The following is a 21,670-nucleotide window of genomic DNA, read 5'->3' on the forward strand; positions in this document are numbered from 1 at the left end:
TTCCTAACCATCCATTCTTGAATTCTGTAATATCTCTGTAATTTGCTACTTCTGTCCTAGAGCTGTCTTTATGTAAAGGAACTATTTTACACACTTTCCACTCCCTTGGAACCTTGTCAGAGTTGAGACATAAACAACTGCATCAGAAGCACTGCACATTCTCATAGCAGACAAGCTGAACATACCATCTCCAGTTCATCTACTTCAATTCTCACATCAGTAACTGCAAAATCTCCACCTGGATGATATACCCTTGCAAAGCGAACACTTAGTAACTTAACTATTTCTTCTGTCACTTTTCTACTATCGGCACTGAGTGAAGTTATCCTTCCTCTATTTGCTTGATAGAAAAAAACTCTGCTGGATTTTTTTTTCACCTGCTTAGCTAATTTTCTCTCATAATCTGATTTAGCCTTCCTTCCTTTGCTAGTTACTCATGAACATGCTGATCGCCTTTTTATATTCCTTCCACAATACTTTCTTCTTTGGCAACTTCTGCTTTATAATGCTCCTCATCCATTTAATTAGTATTTGGTTTATTTTCCTGACCCTGGATATGCAGTCTCCTACTGCCCCTCTTATATTTACCACTACCTATGTACTGCTGACATTCATTCCTTGTAGCTTCCTATACCACCATGGCACTGCTCCAAGCTGTCACCTAAGTTTGTCATAATTGCCAGTTTTGTTTTTCCTCATCAACACTTTCTTGACTCAGAATTCCACATGTTAAGCAACCTCCCAGAACAAAACTTCATGGTCACTTTTCCCAATTGGAGGTAGAGTTGCTACTGTAGTTATAGATAGACTTACCATAAATTTTTTTTATCAAACCTCGACATTTTTGAGAGTTTGCTCAAAACAGAAAGTAATGCCTCCTACGCTAAGTACTTATGATTGGAAAGGCTAAATAATGGAGTGGTTAACAAAAAACAACAGTTCGTAGTAATAATTTTTAATCGTGTCGAAAAATTCGCTATAATTTAGTTCACTATTAAGTTTGCAGCGCAATACAGCTTTTACTGTTGATTCAGCCATTCTACCTCTTTCTCCAGACCACATGTAATGCATTATTGAGAATATCCTTTCAACAGGTGAAGATGTGCTTGGCAGGCTGAAAATGTATTCTATAATTTGGACAAGATTGGGCAATGAAATGTTCTTTTCTTTGAAATGACTGAATAGTTGTATCCATTTTTCTTCGCAGCTTGCATTTTTCAAAATGTCATAGTTTGCCGACGAAAAAGCTTTTGCAATCACCACTTCATCAAACAGTTCGTCCATGTTTAAGGCATTATTTGCAAGAGTTTCATTAATTTTTTCACCTGAAGCTTCAATTTCCAACCAAGTTAATTAATTGTTGTTTATCCAAGTAAAAGATTCTGCTCCACCAAAACTGTTTTCCCAAAGCTCAATGTAAGAAAGACATCAGTCATAAAATTTTGTAAACTCTTGTAGTATTATATTAATATTAATACTTCCATTATTTTTCAGTATTCTAAAAAGCTTTTTTTGCTTCTTGAGGTATAAATTATTATCACACCGTTCCTCGAGATTTGTTTTTAATTTTCTAAGTTCAATGACAATATCTGTTGCACTCGCTTTTGTACTTTCCATAATCAAGATAGACTTGTTAAACAATTTGAGTTGCCCGTGCACAAAGCACAAATACATTTCACCACAATCATTATCAAAGAACTGTTTTATCATCACCGGACAGTGTTCTTGTGAAATAAAATATGATTTCAGTCCCTCATAGATTTCTGTCAATAGCTGGAAGTAGCGAAAGAAAACGGGTGCTGCCATGTTGAAGAACCTTTTTATACTCTACATCTACATATTCACAGAATGCTTTTAGTTGAGTGACTCGAACAGTATAAATGTGAAAATATTTATAAATTTTGACTACTAAACTTCTATTTCAAAAGGTAGAACATCAGCTGAAGCTTGAAGACAGTTGTGAACGATGTGAGCACCGCAACCAATGCCCACAATATTTCTTTTTAGTTCCTTCATCAATCGACTGTAAATATTGTTTTCTCCTCTCCATTTTTACGCCCCCAAAATTGGTATTGCAGTTATCTCCACAAAATCCAATAATTTTTTTGTTATATTATGAGTTTTAATAACTGGCATTAAATGGTTTGTCAGTATTTCTGCAGTTTCACCGGGAACTGATTGAAAGTCTAAAAGTTTAACTTTTACTCCACAATCTGGTGCAAAATACTGCACAACACATGGTACAGTTTTAATTTCTTTCCTGTTGGAAGAATCAATTGATATCGTCACAAAATTTGTTTTGTTTAAATCTTCACAAAGTTGATGAAATCACAGTGGCTCAATCACATTAACAATGACAGCTTCCCATTTTGTTCTATCCAGTCTAAACTTTGTTTCAAAAAGCTTTGATATCAATTTAGATGAACAATCGGCAGACTTAAAGCTGAGATTGTGAATAGCAACATGAAATGCAAAAGTTATTTCTTTAGCAGCTATTAAAAATTCTTTGTCACTGGATCAGCACCTTTAAAATATGACAATATCTTTGAGGAAGTTCCTGCCACTGCTAGACTAGCCTTATGTTTCGCACATGTCAAGTGATTTTTTATGTCCGAACGCCCACCATGAACCACAGAAAATTCTGAAGAGCACTGTTCACATTTCACTTTGTCAATATGACCACAAACGTTTTTCAAAAACAGATAATCCTTTTTTAATTCATCTGTAAACACACAGTTTCTTTTTGCAATTTTGGGATTAAATTAATTTAATGAAGTAAAAAAAATCACAAACAACACACCAAAAAGAAACACTGACTCGCAATCTAAATTCAACTAAGATTGCACATGCTCAACAATGACTTGCGACGAAGCGTACAGGCCAGAATCAAAGTGGGGTATTCGTATTGCCTAATCGCCATTTTCCGAGGCTGTACTTTTTGTACTGCATGTATATTCTGCACTTTTAAATTTTTACCAAATAACCGGGACGAAATGACAAACTGGCTGGGACCATACCTTCAAACCGGGACGTATAGTAAGCCTAGTTATAGATAGATCTTTGGAGGCATATGATGGTCCCAAGTCAGTGCAACTGTGTCCAGGTGAAATGGCTGTGAGAAGGGAACTGATGGAGTTTGAAAGAGACATTGTGATAGGATCTGTTCAGCAAATTGTTGACAAATTGCACCATCCCAGGTCAACTATCAATGATACCATACTGAGATGGAAATGCAGGGAGTGAAGTGATGTGCTACCACAGTGGGTATGGTAAGCCTAGTTATAGATAGATCTTTGGAGACATATGATGGTCTCAAGTCAGTGCAACTGTGTCCAGGTGAAATGGCTGTGAGAAGGGAACTGATGGAGTTTGAAAGAGACATTGTGATAGGATCTGCTCAGCAAATTGTTGACAAATTGCGCCATCCCAGGTCAACTATCAATGATACCATACTGAGATGGAAATGCAGGAAGTGAAGTGATGTGCTACCACAGTGGATAACCCACCACACTCATCAAATATGACTGTAGAGTGCTACAACATCGGTTTCTATGGTAGGAAACCCATGTTGTGAGCCATCATGTTGAAACCCCAATATGCAAGCCCCATATTACCTGAACCAACATGCACTGTCATGTTCAATAGTGCAAACAGCATGTACAGTGGGATGTGGAAGCTTGGAAAGTTGTATTATGCACAAGCAATAAAGCACACTACATCCTCTATCGAGCAGATAGATGTGTATTCAGAGGTGGCGGTGTGATGGTACGGTCCCAGTTTGGACTCAGACCTCTATTTGTGGTGTAACGAATACTGAATTCTGAGATGTATCTGGACAATGCAGTGCTTCCTACTTTGTGGTGTATCTACAGAAACACTACGAAGTAGGAACTTGACTGGCCTCCCACAAAACCCTGATCTCAACTCTCTTAAACATCTGTGGGATGAATTGGAGCATTGGGTTAGGTCAAAGGATGTTCGCCCCACAGGACCTATATTACATGTCTACAGGAAGAATAGTTAAAAATTCCCGTTGATTGCTATTGTACACTTGTGGAAAGTATGTATAGGATTGCTGCAGTTATCACAGTGAAAGGAGATCCTAAGTGTTATTAAGCTGATAATTTTTGGTCAAGTTGAACTGACCAGTGCCAAAATCTCCTCTCCTTTATTTCTGATCTATATTTCTGGCATTTGTATGCATGCATTTCAAACTTCCCCATAAGCTCACAATTACTCTTGTATGTCATTACCAGCCTATTCAAATTCAATACCTGGGAAACTACACCCAGGTATTCACGGTCGGTTCTGCACTCTTACTTATTTATCCCAGGAATGACTGTTTCTGCATGACCATTCCGGCACTCACACTCATTTATTTCATGAGTGGCCAGACACATGCTCACTTTCATCCCTCCCTAATATTTGTAATTTCCCTGGTTTTGCACTTCCAAACTCTCACTAAACAAAACTTTCTGCAAACAGCTGACTCCAAATGCAGTCCATCAGGTATATACAGGGTGTTCGGGATAAATTTGACAGTTTCGTAAGGAAAAAGAAAATCTTCTTTGTATCTATTAAATTTAATGAATTGACAAAAAAACATTACAGGCAGAGTTAATTACAATACTATCAACAAGATTTACTCAAAATAACCACCATTAGCATCGATCACAGCTTCAATTCTGCTTCGGAACCTCGAACAAGCTGATGCTACAGTCTCCCTGGGAAGGGCCGCAAAAACTGTTTTAATTTTATCCATTAACTGGGCTTTTGTATTACTGGAAGTGCGATTGGTGTCTTTTTCAACTGCGCCCCATACAAAATAATCCATGGGGTTAAGGTCTGGGGAGTTTGGAGGCCAAACATTTGGACTGGTGAAGTCGTAGAAATTTTCAGACAACCATTTTTGACTTTTCCCAGAGGTGTGGCAAGGGGCCGAATCCTGCTGCCATACATACGGCCTACCATTGGCTACCCTTGTTATCCAGGGCTTGACTACAGTTAGCAACTCCACGAACAAAGCCCGAATTCCAATGCCAGGGTTCTTCAACACCTGTTCCTGCAGATTTGCGAGGAATTCTGCTGTACGAACGCAATCAGATCGTCTGCTAGGGATCTTTCTTCTTGCTACATCCTCGTAGTCACCATTGCAAGTCTCTAGTTCATGCCTGATTGTTTTTACTGTATTCAGGGAGCATTGGGCAGCAGTCGTAATATCCTTATTTTGATGGCGGGCACGAATCATCATGATACAAGTTATTCTCTTCCATGATTCAGGTGGGTTCCAGCTATCCATCCTTTCTGACATCTTGTATATGAATGAAGAAGGGTCCAAACTTTTAAATGAAGAGAAGTGTGTGTTAATACATGTAACTTACGGAAAAATATAATTAATTATAAATATGTCAAATTTATCCCGAACACCCTGTATATATATGTATGTATGTCCTTTTGTCCATTAAATTCGCTCCATACATCTATAAACAGCACATCAGTTGTCTCCACAATTTTCTCATTGATTAATTAGCAATCATAGCCTTTCTTACTGAGCAGCACATTCACAATCTTTACTTTCTTACTTTTCAGTATGGCTTTTTTCAGCAGCTCTTTCATATCCTCTCTCATTGCATATTTCTCATCTTTGAAATTATTTATACCTGCCAAAACAATGAACTCTTTCACTTCTCCCCCCCCCCCCCCTCAACAAACTAACAGCTTTACAAAATCCTTGATCTTCACACCTGGGAAACAGGTGTGAAGATCAAGGATGAATATTCACTAAATATTCTGTGTGGATGGTATGTTTATAAGTCTTTCACCTCTCACTGCATGCCCCACTTCCTCTTTATCTCTTCCTCACCAAACACAATGATCCACAACTAAAAGAAATGTGATTTTACTCTGGATCTCAAAAATTCTCCCATAAAAAAAAAGTTCAGAAACCCATAAAAAACAAAAAAAAAAAAAATCCAACCAAACAACCCATCAACACTAAATCTTGCCAAAAAATAAATAAAAAAAGTTTCCACATCCACTTCACCAACCTCCATGGGAAGTTGGTGAAGCCAACTTCCCATGGAGCAATATAAATGATGTGCACCACCACCTCCAGTCATCTAAACCAGAACTACTATTCCTATCAGAACTCCAACAGCCTATCATCCTCAACAGCTGCCAGTCCTGTCCACCTCAACTGCCCAAACTACAGATTACAAAGCTCTTTCTGCTACAAGGGCAGCACTTGTGTCAGAATGGACATACCATACCAGACTGCAAATCCTTGATCCCAACTGTTTGATCTGCTTTGGCTCAAACTTTCTCTACCAAATCATTTTTATGAAATCTGTTTTAGTAAGTAGAATTCTTTCACTTTATAATAGTGTATTCAGTTTTACTCTGCAGTTAATGTCATCCACAGTGGCAAAAAGATATTCTCTGACTGATTATACTTGGGAATGATATATAACTCAGTAGGTCCTACCGCGCAATCTGTTTGTATGCTTTCAACATGCTAATAATGTAGGGTTGCTATTATTTAGGGAAAAAAATAAAACAGAAGAGCTTGTCCATAAGTTATGCTTTTAAACAAAATATTTATGTGCATTCAGCTTAGTCCCATTTCAGGAATTTTATGTTAAAACTTTTTATGTGCTGGTTAGTTTGCTCCCTATTGCATACGCTTAAAAGTTCAAAATTCGAATTCTGTTTTTTGTTTATTTTATTTTTTAGTCATCATGAAGCTATTGCAGACAAGATACGCAAGTTTCTGAAATTGGATCGCCTTGAATATCTTGATTGTCATGATGATAGCAGCTATTTTGGATCTGAGAGTAGCTCTAGCGGGAGCAATAATGTATCAGATGAAGAGATGCGACGAAGTACAAACGGTAATGATACACAGAATGCCCCATGCATGACTGAACAAGTGACATCAGTAAATATACAATGAACTCTTTTGCACTTCTAATCAAATGTTGCATTACTACTTTAATATTTGAATTTATTGTTCAAACATCAGTTTAGATATATATATCATGAATATCTGTAAGTGTCATATTGCCAGTTTTTCTTCCCTGATGGTTTAATTTTAAGTGTTGATGTGGAATATATGTTCTGCCATATTTCTATATAGCAAACAAACTTGAATTTGACATAGCTCTTAAATATGCATATATGAGCAACATATCAATTCCTATTTTGCTATTTTTTTGTAATGTTTTTTCATTCCGTCCAGATATGCCTGTTACCTAACATACTATAAATAAGTTTGTTGTATTTTGTAGAGTAATATGTTTATGATTTTACTGATAAATTATGTTTTTTATTGAAATTAACCCTTAAGTGGATGCACTAGAATATTTAATATCCTGGCACATTAAAAAAAAAAAAAAAAAGCAGCAAATTGTCTGTAGAAAACGAAACGGGGTCTGAACTTTTAGTTTGATTTCAGTGATTTTTTTTAAACTATTTTCATCTCATAGCAGTGTTTCATCCAGTGACCCTCAATTATCTTTGATGCATAGCCTTGATGATGATTCTATTTTCATAAATGTGAAATAAAAATCACCAGATAGTACATCTACTTAAAGATGGGTTCACATGAGTGCCACATAATTAGCAAGTGTCCAGTGAAAGTTTTTTTCACATAAACTGGAGGATAAAAATAAAAATTCAAAGCAAGCCACTGGAGAAGTCAAAAGGTTTCAATTTTCAATGGCATGCTTTGAATATTTATTTTTATCCTCCAGTTTATGTGAAAAAATGCAGAGATTTCACATAAAATCACATTTTATGTGAAAAAATGCAACTTATACATTGTGTAGAATTTATAGAGACAAAAGCACGTGTTAGAGCAATTACTTTACAATTAAGAAAATAATACTCGATATTTCAACCTCTATATCAATGTTATTTTCTTAATTTTAAGTAAAGTACCGTATTTGCCGGTGTATAAGACGCACTTTTTTTCTTTGAAAATAGGTCTGAAAAACAGGGTGCATCTTATACACCGATACTCAGTTTTTTATTACTTTCGTTTCTGGACATTTTCTCTGTTCCAAGTCATGCGATTTCTTTCTTGCTTCCTTGCAGTGTGTGAGAGCATTCCAGTTACTTAGAGTTCAGTGGATCAAAAGGCTGAATGGATGGAGGAGGAATGAAGTTATGGATAGATAAAATTTGGTCTAGATGCCCTGCTAGTATGGGATCAGTTTTGTTTTCACAGAACAGAAGATATTAAAAATAAACTCAAGGAATTGAAAACTCAGTTAGCTGTAATTCCAGGAGGTCTAAACTAGTCAGCTTCAACCTTTAGATGCCTGTATTAATAAACTATTTAAGGTATTTATGATGGAGAAGTGGAACAGCTGGATGCAGTCTTCAGATTTTGAGGTTACGCCATCAGGAAGAGGCCTAGCATTTCGCAAGTTTGTGAGTGGGTCAAAGCTTCATGGGATGCTGTGAAAACTGAGACAGTGGTTAAATCATTTAAGAAGTGTGGCATTAGTAATGCACTGGATGGTACAGAAGACAATTTGTTGCATGAGGATTCAGAAGAGGTTTCAACTGTTTCTTCATTTAGCTCTGGAGATGAAGTTCTGAGTTTTGACGAAGATTAAAAGGCAGGTACTCTTTTCTAGTTAGATTAGGTATTTGTTGAAAGTAGACCTACTTATTACTTTATATTTGAAATACTGTAAATTCATTATAATATTCAGTGATAAAGTTTTTCCTGAAAAACGTTTACAAAAAAAGGGGGTGTGTCTTATATGCTGGCAAATACGGTAATTGCTTTTGTCTCCATAAATTCTACTCAATGGATGGTGACCACCATGTAACCTTGAAAGAATCACCCACTTATAGTCTGGCAAAAGAGAAACTCCTCTTTAAATAAATCTGAGTGAATATATCTTGGGAACACAATGCCACATAAGTCAAATGCTGCAGACTTGGTCTCCTGCACAACTTGATCTTTGATGTCATTGGCTATTTTGCTAATCTGCCTTTGAACATGTTTGATAGTGAAATAGCTGCTTTTTTTTTTTCTCCAATCCATTTCAGTACATAATTTCCACCATTTTGAGAGTGCAAGGCTTGATCAAAGTTTCCCAAATTGTATGTGGCATTTTCTGCTTTGCTATCTCCAAGTACTATGACACAAGAACCTCCAGTAACCTTTGTGGTTCATTTCTTGGAATACCCCCTGTTGAATCCAGCTTCATCTTTTTGAGAGTTTCCATGACATTCAAAAAAGCTTTTGTCCTTGTGCTGAGGATGAATATTTTTGCAAATAATGCTTCTACTTTGTTGGTTTCATAGAATTGTTTGACAAAGCTTTGCTACAAATAACACATTGAGGCCTTTCTTCTCCATTAATGATGATTGATGTGAATCCATATTGAATATACAATATGAATTATTGTATCTTCTTTTTTTAACACCACTCATGATGGGAAAAAGTAATGTACAAGGGGGGGAAAAAGTACACATGCATACTACTATACGCATCTCAGAATATTGCAAGGGAAAGCGGAGCAATGATAATCTTAATGTTAACCCTACCACTTCAGCACATCACTGTTGTTAAGCCAACTTCGCTGTTATCAGTTTGCAACTAATAAAGACAATTGATAAGACATTGTTATCCTGTACACCCCTTGAGGGTACATGGCAGGAATTTGATGATGATGATGATGATAAGACATTGTGCTTGATAGGTGGGCTTAATTTGGCAATGTTTTAGTGTGAAGGTGTGTGTGTGTGCGACATGTCATATTTTCTAAATATGTCAAATATATTTTGGTTCTTTAAAAATGGTGAATAACTGTGCAGTTCCTGGGTGTAAAAATCGTATCTCTGAAAATCATATTCAGTTTCACAGATAAATAAATGTACAGTATTTAAATAAAATTTATAGGTTACAACCCTAAAAATTTTTTAATTTTCTTTCAAGCATCCTACTTTTTTGGATTCAAGTTATCCCCCCCCCCAAAGTTGAGGAACCCCGTCTTAGCAAGTTTGGTTGTAAATTAGAATTATTTCCTTTTGACATACTTAACTTTTTCCAACATCATTTAAGCAGTATGTAATAGTTTAATAGAAAAATTTAAAATCAGAAGGATGGACTGATCATGGGATTAAGAATGTTGCTGCAATTCATTAAACTTTTTATAGCTTTTGAAATCAACTCCAGTGCAGTACCACATTCATTCAAACAAAATGGGGGTATGTGGATGATATATTCTGAGTACAACCAGTGTCAAAAGATTTACAACTTTTTCACATTATTTGAACAGATTCCATCTGAACATACAATTCAGTAGATAGCTAGAGGAGAATATGTTGGTTCTTCTTAAACATGCTGATCTCAGATTCAAAAAAGCTTCTGAAAGATCTATGATTTTTTAGTGTAATTATTGTACTACAGCATTTTATAACATAATTACAGAAAATATTAGTTTTTGCTATTAAGAATGGTGCCAAAAACTTGTCACAACAGGGCAGTGTCTAAAGCTTGAGGGAATCAGGACAAATGCTCTACTTGAGGGAGAGCATTTGTCCTGATGAGCAAAAGTGCTGCTGCTGCAGTGTTGATGATAATTTATCTAAGGATAAGCTGACAATAGAAATATCTCAATTAAAAGAAATTATTAGGAAATCGACTAGAGAATTAGAAAAAGTGGAAAAACATTTAACTAACACAGGATAAGAAAAAGGATCAGAACAAGAACAGGCAGGAAAGCACTGAACTTGGTAATCATAATATTAATAACAAGGTAAGTCAGTTAAAATCTAAGAAAAACGGTGATAGGGTATAGTGATTCAATCTTAAAATTTGCTCTTGCCGAGGGAGTCACCACTTTTAGTTTCCTAGGGGCAAAAATTAAAGATATGACAGACATAATTGGAAAAAAAAAAAAAAAAGGAAGAGATGGTAGTTCTGGTTAGGTACTAATAATTTTTAAGTAGCGACAAATATAATATGAGAGAAGATATGAAAAGTCTGTTGGAAGAAGTGAGAGAGTAAAAATTATAGGTTTACTACCCAGATATGATAGTACCGAATTAAGGAGGGCAATGATAGCAAATGACTTCATGCACAGACTGCGTAGAATGAATGGTGAATTTTTAGATGTGTAAAGTAATTTTGATGGCAGAAAAGACTTGTATAAGAAGGACAGCCTACACTTGAATTCATTTGGCATCAGGAGACTGGAAAAATTACTTCTTGTATAAGACCTAATGCAGAGAGTCAGGGAAACTAAATCATCAAGGGAGGAATGGGAAAAATGTGCTTGAAAGTTCAGCTATGGTATACAGATGTGATAAAGATATGTCTTCGAAAATGGTTATGAAGGGATGGAAAAATATGCTTTTGGTTCGGACCTTTTAACTATGTTTCAGTAAGGAAATACTATGAGTAGACAATAATTAAAAATATAGTGGAATTAACTCACTTAAAATATTATTTATTAGTAGAATTTTCGCCTGAGTATCACAGGCGAAATATAACTGACAATTCCAAAAGGTGCCACCTAAGTAGCTGATGTAAGATAACTAAAAAAGGTCAATAAATTTCTTAACTTATTAAAAAAAAATATATATATATATATCTACTCTATATATATAAAAAGATAAGCTGAAATTCGAAACGTTTTTTGTCTTACTGGCTTATCAGCCTGGAACTAGGGGGTTGGATGCCGTAGGCGCCAGAGCCCCCCTAGTATATATATAATTAAAAAGTTAGTACTTTATAAATCAGCTAATATTTTCTATCTCCCACAAAGGGGATAGACGTAAACCATTGGATCTGTTTAAGTTAGGAAAGTGAAGTAAAGTTTCACATGTTTCTTTATAAAGTCGTTCCATGAGGAAACTACTTTTGCAAAGGACTCTTGTCTTGTTCCAATGAACTCTGTCTAGTGTTGATGGCATGTTCTGCAAGTCCAGACTGTTCAGGTTCATTATTTCCTCTTTTTTATCTAATGGATATAAGAAGAGCTTTGAGTAGTTTTGATATGTCTTCCTCTTCAAATACAGAAGAAATAACACGTATTCCTATCCCTTATGCACAAGGCATTAGTGAAAGCATAGCAAAAGTTTTAAAACCACTAAATATTTTTATTGCCTTTCAACCATTCAGAAAAATCTCCAGCTTTCTCATTTCTCCAAAGGACAAATTTCCACATCTCAGTTATCCAGGTGTCTACCAGATTCCTTGTTCTTGTGGATTATCTTATTTCGGACAAACAGGAAGATCTGTCTTTATTCGGCTAGCCTGGACTTGCAGAACATGCCATCAACACTAGACATAGAATTCATTGGAACAAGACAAGAGTCCTTCACAAAAGTCGTTTCCTCATGGAACGACTTTATAAAGAAACATGTGAAACTTTACTTCACTCTCCTAACTTCAACAGATCCGATGGTTTATGTCTATTCCCCTTTGTGGGAGATAGTACTTTATAAATTAGCTAATCTTTCCTAACTTTTTAATTGTGTGTATATATATATATATATTTAACTTTTTTAGTTTACTTAGATGCCGCCTTTTGGAATTGTCAGTTATTGTTTAATTAGCTTTATACATGTACTGAAGATGCCTGTGATACTCAGGCAAAAATTCTACTAATAAATAATATTTTACGTGAGTTAATTCCATTATAATTTTAATTACCTTTTAAGTTTGTCTGGGGAGGGAAAAGAGAAAGTTTGACAACAAGGCTAAATAGATTGCATATCAAATTATAAGAATAGACTAGGTGGTAATTTATTGTCTATACACAAATGCCAGGAGCATCAGAAACAAAGAGGGTTGAGTTCATTGCTTTATTGAATATGATGTGGCCTAAGATTGTTGGCATTAGTGAAACCTGGCTGTCAGAATTAGATGTGGTAAGTGGGATCAAGTGTAATGGATATACTATTTTTACGAATGACATCTGATGACTTAAGTCCAGTTAGGGTAGAAACACAAGAAAACAGTGTCCGTGTAGTGGTGAGTTTCAGTCTATCTTGGTGTGAAGTGGATGCTAACAAAATGAAATATATGGTGGGTACTAATTTAGCCTTATGGGTACCAAACGAGTGCTCATTATAGGTGACTTTAATTTTCCAAACATTGACTGCGTAGATGAGGAATTTAATGAATTGTTGCGAGACAACTTTCTCAAGCAGCATGTGAAAGAAGGAACTCGAGATCAAAGGGTGTTGGATTGCTCAGAGCATCAGAAGTGGTCTCTGTTAAGAATACGGTTGTTTTACCACCAGTTGGTGGTAGAGATCATGCTGTGCTTTCTTGGGAAGTATCTAATTGTATTGATGCTCCGATTAGAACAAGTTATACATTGAACTACAAAGCTGCAAATTATTATCAACTTAAGGGAATACTATCTTTGGTCTCATGGTATCAGTTACTGATACCATGAGAAAAATGTCAGCAATGCATGGGAATTTTTGAAAAAGTGCCGAAATGAGGCAGTATCTGAATGTATTCCTAGTGTTCGAAGAATAAATAAGTTGGGAGTGAAATAGATGTGCAACCTTATAAGCAAGAAACCCACGAGAAGAAAATAATGTGGAAAGAATATCGTGAGAATAAGAGTGAGAGGAGTTATGAAATATATAAATATAAAGCTCAGGCCAGAAAAGTAAAAAGTATTGTGCAGAAAGCTAAATTGGCCATGTAAGATAAAGCAATCCAAAAGAATTATCGTTATGCTGCAAACAAAAGAAAGAATGAATGTGAAAGAATAACTTGACTGAATGCAGATGGTTCTCTAGTGTCAGAAGCTAATAAGATTGTTCAGTTAATGAGTGCTCACTTTGCTAAAATATATCAACCAGGTGTATGTAACATGGTGCACTATGTTACATTGGATAAAGAGTTAGAGGTTCATGAAAATGAGGTTGAAGAGCTGTTGCATAAACTGGGTAAGAATTTATCAATACACATGGAATATCAGCCTGTTTACTAAAGGAATGTTCAGCTGAATTGGCTAAGCCTTTCACATGTTTGTATAACTTGAGTCTCAGCTCAGGAATGATACCACAGCAATGGAAATAATGTATCATAGTTCTGTTGTACAAGGGTGGTGCAAAAACTGTCTAACTACCAAACTATCAATATCTCTGGTTTGGTAGTGAAGATTTTAGAAAAGTTGGCAAGATAAACTTCTCTAAATGGGTAGACAAACAAGCTGTACTTTACAAGGATCAGCATGTGTTTATTAAAGGAAAGTCATAAGTGTAAAGTTATGCACTTTGGCATGATGAGATTTCCAGCAGCATATTATGTTAGTGGGGTTATGCTGCAAGAAACTGAGGAGGCAAGGGATCTTGGTGGATAGAATTTGAAGTTCAAAGATCACATAGTGCAAATTAAAAAAAAAAAAAAAAGTTATAGTGAGAAGGTAGGAAAAAACCTATGAGAGGAACCTGAAACCAATCAGAATGCTGATGACAGCTATGAAGTCATAGTCATATATTAAAAAGTCACAGGATTGGCAATAAAAAAAAACTGCCTATAAAAGCTTGCTTTTCACCTTTTAAATAAAGTTCTGGCTTGGTTAAGGTCACAGAAATCTATGCAGTTGTACACAATTATCTTATGAGAATAAACAGTTCATCAGAAGAAATCAGACAAGGAAAATACAAAGGAATGAGGGACAAGGAAGAAATAACTTCAAAATTGGGCCTAGTTTTTCACATTAAAAAAAAAAAAAGTTAGCAAGATGGCATTTTTATGTCTCATATAGCACCTTTGTATAGAAATACTTAAGTTTCAGTGTAAAGACCACATAATTCTAAGATAAAATTTTACACTTCTCTACTACTTTTGTATACCTTTACATACACTTCCTTGGGAGAGTTTATTAGATATCAGTTAAATAATAGACTGAATACAATGAACAGCTTAAAACTGGCTTGGACATGTGATGGCATATATTCTTAGCTGGAATTCTCATTTCAAAATATGTCCACTACATCCGAAATCTATGTGCTTTGATATTCTTGATAAAAATGCTGTAAGATGATAGATGCCTTGGTTTTTATTGCATTGAGTAGATGCGCATAGTATATTTCTACATCTTCCTTGGATTTTCTCACAAAGTAGTTATGGCCCACGTATATTATTTCTGTTTTCTGCCAAAGCACAGGATGACCTTCGAGGTTGTATGATAGGCTAATCTGAATTTGTTTACACTTCTTCAGAATGTTCTGACATGAGGATATCGCTGGATTATCTTGTCTGTACATAATTTTTATAAACTCTTGGGTTTTTTAAGGGATGGATGTGGTGGTTTAGGAGGATGTAAAAATCTTGATCTTGCATAGTGAGATGAAAGTTGCTTTTTACCTTCAAAGTATTTCAGAAATTTTATCCATTACATGGCAGGAATAAATCTTTTTATTCCTGGGACATCTTTTTAGCTGGGTGTTTAGGAGCTTAGAAGAAGGGTAGGAGAAGTCTTCTCAGCTGATTTGTGAACTTAGAGTACTCGCTCTCCTTGGAGAAAGAAATGGCTCTCATCTGAGAATATGACCTTCCACTTCTCAACAATCTTTGTACACTTTTGCCCACTGGAGCCTCTTTTTCTGCATAGCCTAAAACAGTTTTCTTTTTGGGTCTGTGGGCAGGACAGTCCTGCCTACTTCCAATCTTCAATGGACTGTCATATCAGAAACATTAATCTAGATCAGACAATATTGGATTCGTTTTCCTTTTCTCTCAAGAGAAAAAAAAAAGGTACCCATTTCCCTAAACCTCTTTAAAATTGCATTAACAGTATCCAAACTAACACCTTACTCATTGGCAATTTGTCTTTGAGTCATGGATGTGTGCTGAGAAAGAATACATATTTTTGAATGCTTTGTTGGTGATGTATCCATTTTATAGCTACACAAAATAAAGCACAATGAATGTCAACTTGTTTATGCTATTAAAAATGCACATCACTATTAATAAACATTGTAGAGAACAGTTAAAACATGCAGCAGTGAACTAAAATGAAAATTACTGTGAACAAAAACCAAACCAAAAATTTTACAAAAATTTGGCTTGTTCAGATTAAATTTGTTCACCACCGTATAATGTATTCTGAGAGCTCTCATGTAGGTAGTTTGAATTTAACTCAACCGTCAAATCTATCTTTAGATCCAGAGTTTTCCAGGAAGAAAAACTCTACCTTTGTGCACGATAAGTCTTAATCTAAATATTGACATATAGTTGATGTTTTCCATACTTGTTTCTATAGTTACTGCAGATTTTCAAATCATGTTTCCTATACAGTTGACTATAATAAACTACAAAAAAAAAAGTAAACTGGAACTTTGTAGGCACAGTACTATCAAGAATATTCACTTACATGTTTGCTACAGTGAGAGTCAACTATCATCATTTGGTTAATTAAAGTCTTGTAGCAAAATGGTGGTTTGAATGTAATATTAGAGCAGGGTTACACTAATATTCACAGAAAGAAATTCAAAATTATTTTAAAAATGGTATTAAGTATATTGCTGTTATAAAAATAAAAATGAATTTTCCCCATTGCAGTGCACTATTAAAAAAATGCAAAATGTCCATTCGTTTAAGGGTTAATGAAAAGTAAATTGAAGTTTCATTTTCAGTGTTCTAGCAATATTTAAATGTACATTTTCAGTAATACATTTTTTATACTTATTGATACAATTTTAGAAAATCAGCCTTAAATGTACTGAGTGAGCTTTTTAATATATTTTACATTCCAGCTTTAGACATTACTAATGTCCAACTGCAGAATTTAAGTAGAAGGATGTATACTGATATCAGTTTAATGAATCTTTGTAATAATATCAAATTGTATTCAAATGCAGATTTAATGAAAGCAATAAACTGCTTTTCATGGTCTTGAATGTATTATAAATCTCAGTTGGGTTACAATAAAGTGCAACAGCCATGCTCAGTGTAGTTTTTATTTACAGCTGAGATGTGACATTATACAATACAAATTTAATTTATGCTTTTTTTTTTCAAAAATTTAAGGGCTATTTACCATTTTTCAAAAAATGGTAAATAGCCCTTAAGCTTAAAATTTGAAAATAATAGTTCTGAAATTTATTACAAAAATGAGCACTCAAAGAAACATTGACATCTATGCAGATGCAATTTGTAATAGTGGTTCTTTCAGATATTCTGTTAGAGCTTCAGTCTTTGCCTTTAACATTCCCAATTCAACTTTTTCTTCAGCTAACAGACATAGTAATAAGTTTGCAACTTGTGTAACTGCAACTCGCCCTTGCTGAAATAAAATGTCAAAACATAATGTAAAAACACAAAAATCAAGTCTTTCTCCCCCCCACCCCCCAAAAAAAATATATTAGTAACTCAACAATTCAACAGCAAAGGATTGGGTTAAAACACTAGCAAGAGACTACTTTGAGGAGATCCAAAAACTTGTGCCATGATATATAGTTAGTGTAAGCAATTATCCAAGTGTAAGCAAACAAAGTTTGCACCTGAAGTAATTTCAGAACTGGGCAACTCGTATATAGAAGCTAATGACTTCACATCACTTGCCTTTCCTTAGTATCCCATAATGCAAAGCACATATACTTAATGTGCAAACATTGTTTACTTATACTTGTATATAATTTGTCTAAAATTTCATTTTAGACAAATTATGGACTCTACAACCGTGCTATAAATAACTATTTTATTATGACAATTTCCTGATGTTTCGACCTTCATATTAAGATCATCACCTGGAGGATACACATATATACAGAGACAAGATGAATTACATTTCACACAGTATGCTAAAGAGAGAATGATTTGATCAATGTCTATTCTACTGGTATGACCTCTAGTGAAAATAGAATAAAATAAAAAATTAATTTAAAAAAACTACATCAAAGCTATATTCTATTTAAGATAACATCAGAAAAACATTCTTTCATATAGTTTTCTTACAATAACGATAGTGTCCTAATTTAACATGACAATTGTTATATTAGATTTAAGATTCTGGATTACCTATGGTCTTATTTATAGTTAACTCTTAGGGAGAAAGGTTAAGTGGGTAGAATATGTGCCTTCCATATTCTTGGGATTTTTAGACCATCATTGTTAAGTTAAGGTGGTTGATAAGAATCTCACAGGCTTCCTTAAATTTACATTCATACCATGTTTTGGTGTGATATAAACATGTACTTTTCCAGTCAATTCTATGTAAAGTGTTCAGAGCATGATCAGAAAGGCCAGCTTCGCCATAGTTATTACATCTAATGTGTTGTTTATGTTCCTTTTTGTCTGATATGAATTGTGCGTCCTGTTTCTCCTATGTAAGGTAGATTAGTGCAATAAATACAGTATACTCCAGGGTGGGCCAGCAGAGAGAGTAGGTCTTTGGATGAGTTGAGTAATTTTGCAGGAGGTTTAATAAGGTGGACTCTCACGGCGAGACAAGCCGATCGCCTGAGAGTATTCGAGAACAAGATGCTACGACGTATCTATGGAGGGGTCATGGCAGACGGGGTCTGGAGGAGGCAGTCCAATGCTGCCATACACGCTTTATACAACTCAACAGACGTCTTGATGGAGTTGCGAGCCCGGCGTCTTCAGTAGCTGGGACGCCTGTACCATATGTACCCCGAAAGGACTGTGAGACAAGCGTGGGAGGCCCGGCCCCGATCAGAGAGACCAAGAAAGAGATGGGCGAATCAGAAGGAAGACCTGCAGGCTGTCGGGCTGGAGACCAGAACGTGGCGGACAGTCGCAGAGGACCGTGCCCAGTGGCGACATGTGGTGCTTGAGGCCAAAAGTCCCCCCCCGGGGCCGATAGCGCCTGACTAATGTATATATGTTAATAAGGTGGCTTTATTTTATCTGATCCCTTTAATGTATGGAATGGTTACAGTTTTATTGTAGTCTAGTTTATTTGTTTTTAAGTGAGGTCGTATATAGAATTTTGTTGATAGTATTTTTTAGGAAAGTATTGCTGATACCTTTAAATTCATCTTTAAACACTTGTTCATTGGAGCAAATCTTCATAGCCATGTTTTTTCGAGTATTAATGACACCTAGTTTTTGTGTTGGGTGGCGATTAGGAGTCTATGTGTATATATTGGTCAGTATGTGTTGGATTCTGGTAAACAATGAAGGAAAGACTGCCAGAAGGAAGACATGTGACAAGTGTATCTAGAAATGGAAGTGTGTTCTTCTTTTCAAACTCAACTGTGAACAGTATGCATTTGTGTTGTTTGTTTATGTGGCTGAGAAAAGTCTCAAAATTGACTCAAAACCAGGTACAAATTTTAAAATCTGAACTTTCAAGTTACTTGAACGCAGATATTTGGGTTATCCTGAAAAGGATTACAGACAACTCGGCAAACCATATCCTTCAAACAAAGAAAGAAAATCTCCTATAATCCAAATTTCTTAGACTAAAATATCGACAATATTCAGAAAACCAACGGATGTATTTGAATTTCTCCGAAGTGAATGAAACAACTAATCACAAGTCAGTGATAACAACAACCAACCAGAAGCAAGGAACAACAGGAGCCACTGACTGCCTTCAGGTAACAGTCACGTAGTCAACTTATCCAACCACATCTTAAACATCGATGAACTCTCACAACTCAGCAAAGGTTTAAACTTTGCCGTAGCACTCAGATCGATTAACAAACTGGATTTTATTTATAATATTGAAAGAGACTTAAGATTCATCCCAACTACCACAGCAGATAAAATAAGTTTAGAAACTGCTAACATTTTAAATGTAAATTATAAGGAAACAATAACGAGCAACTTAACGAAACACGAATTAACAGCAGTGAAATCACTAAAATCAAATCCGGACATCATAATTACTAGAGCCAATAAAGCCAGTGCCACAGTTATTCTAAATTGAACAACATATTTAGAAAAAATGAATCTGATAGCGCAAACAACAGTACCTATCAACTTGTTAACTACGACCCAACCAATAAAATAAAAAAGAATACAGAGAAGCTACTTAATTCAGTCACTACATAGCCCAAAGATGGTCAAAAAATTACTTCCGCACTACACTCGTTCTGTGAGAATTTACAGTCCCCCAAAGATTCACAAACAAAACACACCAATCCGACCGATAGTCGAAGGTATAGACAGCCCTAATTATCACCTAGCCAAGAAATTAGCGTCAACACTCAAGGAGTTGGTAGGTCATTCCTCCTCCTATATTAAAAACACAACACTTTATAAACATATCAAAGAAATTACATTCAAAAAAGATGATTTATTAGTCAGTTTTAACATCTCTGCCCTCTTCACGAATGTCACAATCCTTCTTTTACAGGACAAATTTCCTGCTATCACGGCGCTCTGTGCATGTATTATGTTCTGGTTATTTTGTGTGGCAAAACTCTTTCTACCTACAAAAAGAAGGCACAGCCATGGGCTCACCATTATCGCCCCCCCCCCCCCAATTGCTAACTTTTATTTCCTCAGCCACCTAAACAAACAACACAAATGCATACAGTTCACAATTGAGATCGAAAAGCAGAAAACACACTTCCCACACGTCTTTCCTTCACTGTTTACTGGAAACCGACACACTGGCCAATATATACACAAACTCCTACCACCACCCAACACAAAATCTAGGTGTCATTATTAGTCTAAAACACAGGACTTTGAAGATCTGCTCCAATGAACAAGTGCTTAAAGATGAATTTAAAGTTATCAGCAATACTTTCCTAAAAAATGGTTACAGCCAAAATACTATCAATAAAATTCTCTACAAGACTTCACTTAAAAACAAAGATAGTTTTATTGTAGTCTAGTTTATAACTATTCCATACATTAATGGGACATCAGATAAAATAAACAAAAATACAACCTTAAATCCACCTTTAAACTCCTGAAAAATTAAAAAGCTTACTCAACTCATCCAGCCCACCCTAGAGTATACCATATTTATTGCAGCTGTAATCTACTCTATATAAGGGAAACAGGATGCACAATTCCTATCAGACAAAAGGGACATAAACAACACAAATATAATAACCATGGTGAAGCTGGCCTTTCTGATCATGCTCTGAACACTTTACATAGAATTGACTGGAAAAGCATCTGTTGTTTATATCACACCAAAACATGGTATGAACGTAAATTTAAGGAAGCCTGTGAGATTCTTATCAACCACCCTAATCTTAACAATAATGATGGTCTAAAAATCCCAGGAATATGGAAGGCAATATTCTATCCACTTAACCTTTCTCCCTAAGAGTCAACTATAAATAGGACCATAGGTAATCCAGAATCTTAAATCTAATATAACAATTGTCATGTTAAATTAGGACACTATTGTTATTGTAAGAAAACTATCTGTATGAAAGAATGTTTTTCTGATGTTATCATAAATAGAATATAGCTTTGATGTAGTTTTTTTTAATTAATTAATTTATTTTTTATTATTTTATTCTATTTTCACTAGAAGTCATGCCAGTAGAATAACCATTGATCAAATCATTGTCCCTTTAGCATACTGTGTGAAATGTAATTCAACTTGTCTCTGTATATATGTGTATACTCCAGATGATGACCTTAATATGAAGGTTGAAATGTCGGGAAATTAAAACAGTTATTTATAACATGGTTGTAGAGTCCATAACTTGTCTAAAATGAATGTGATCACTGAGT

At 35.2% G+C, this 21,670-nt stretch overlaps 2 protein-coding genes across 2 annotated transcripts in view; one reads left to right on the top strand and one right to left on the bottom strand.

Annotated features, from left to right (window-relative positions):
• LOC150108021 (cytochrome b-245 chaperone 1-like) overlaps positions 1-16,942 on the top strand; it is an 82,004-nt gene extending 65,062 nt beyond the window's left edge. Inside the window, exon 5 of the mRNA XM_090390578.1 lies at positions 6,733-16,942. Within this exon, the coding sequence (XP_090246704.1) occupies positions 6,733-6,952 (220 nt within the window). The 3' untranslated portion in view covers positions 6,953-16,942. The remainder of the gene's footprint in view (positions 1-6,732) is intronic.
• The window catches only part of Lamtor2 (Late endosomal/lysosomal adaptor, MAPK and MTOR activator 2), a 49,804-nt gene continuing 45,074 nt past the window's right edge, over positions 16,941-21,670 (bottom strand). The window contains exon 3 of the mRNA XM_090390581.1: positions 16,941-17,282. Coding sequence (XP_090246707.1) covers positions 17,136-17,282 — 147 coding nt within the window. The 3' untranslated portion in view covers positions 16,941-17,135. The remainder of the gene's footprint in view (positions 17,283-21,670) is intronic.

The sequence above is a fragment of the Typopeltis vanoorti genome, chromosome 3 (genome assembly GCF_054136105.1).
Source record: "Typopeltis vanoorti isolate ZY-2024b chromosome 3, IOZ_Tvanoo_1.0, whole genome shotgun sequence".
Classification (NCBI taxonomy): Eukaryota; Metazoa; Arthropoda; class Arachnida; order Uropygi; family Thelyphonidae; genus Typopeltis; species Typopeltis vanoorti.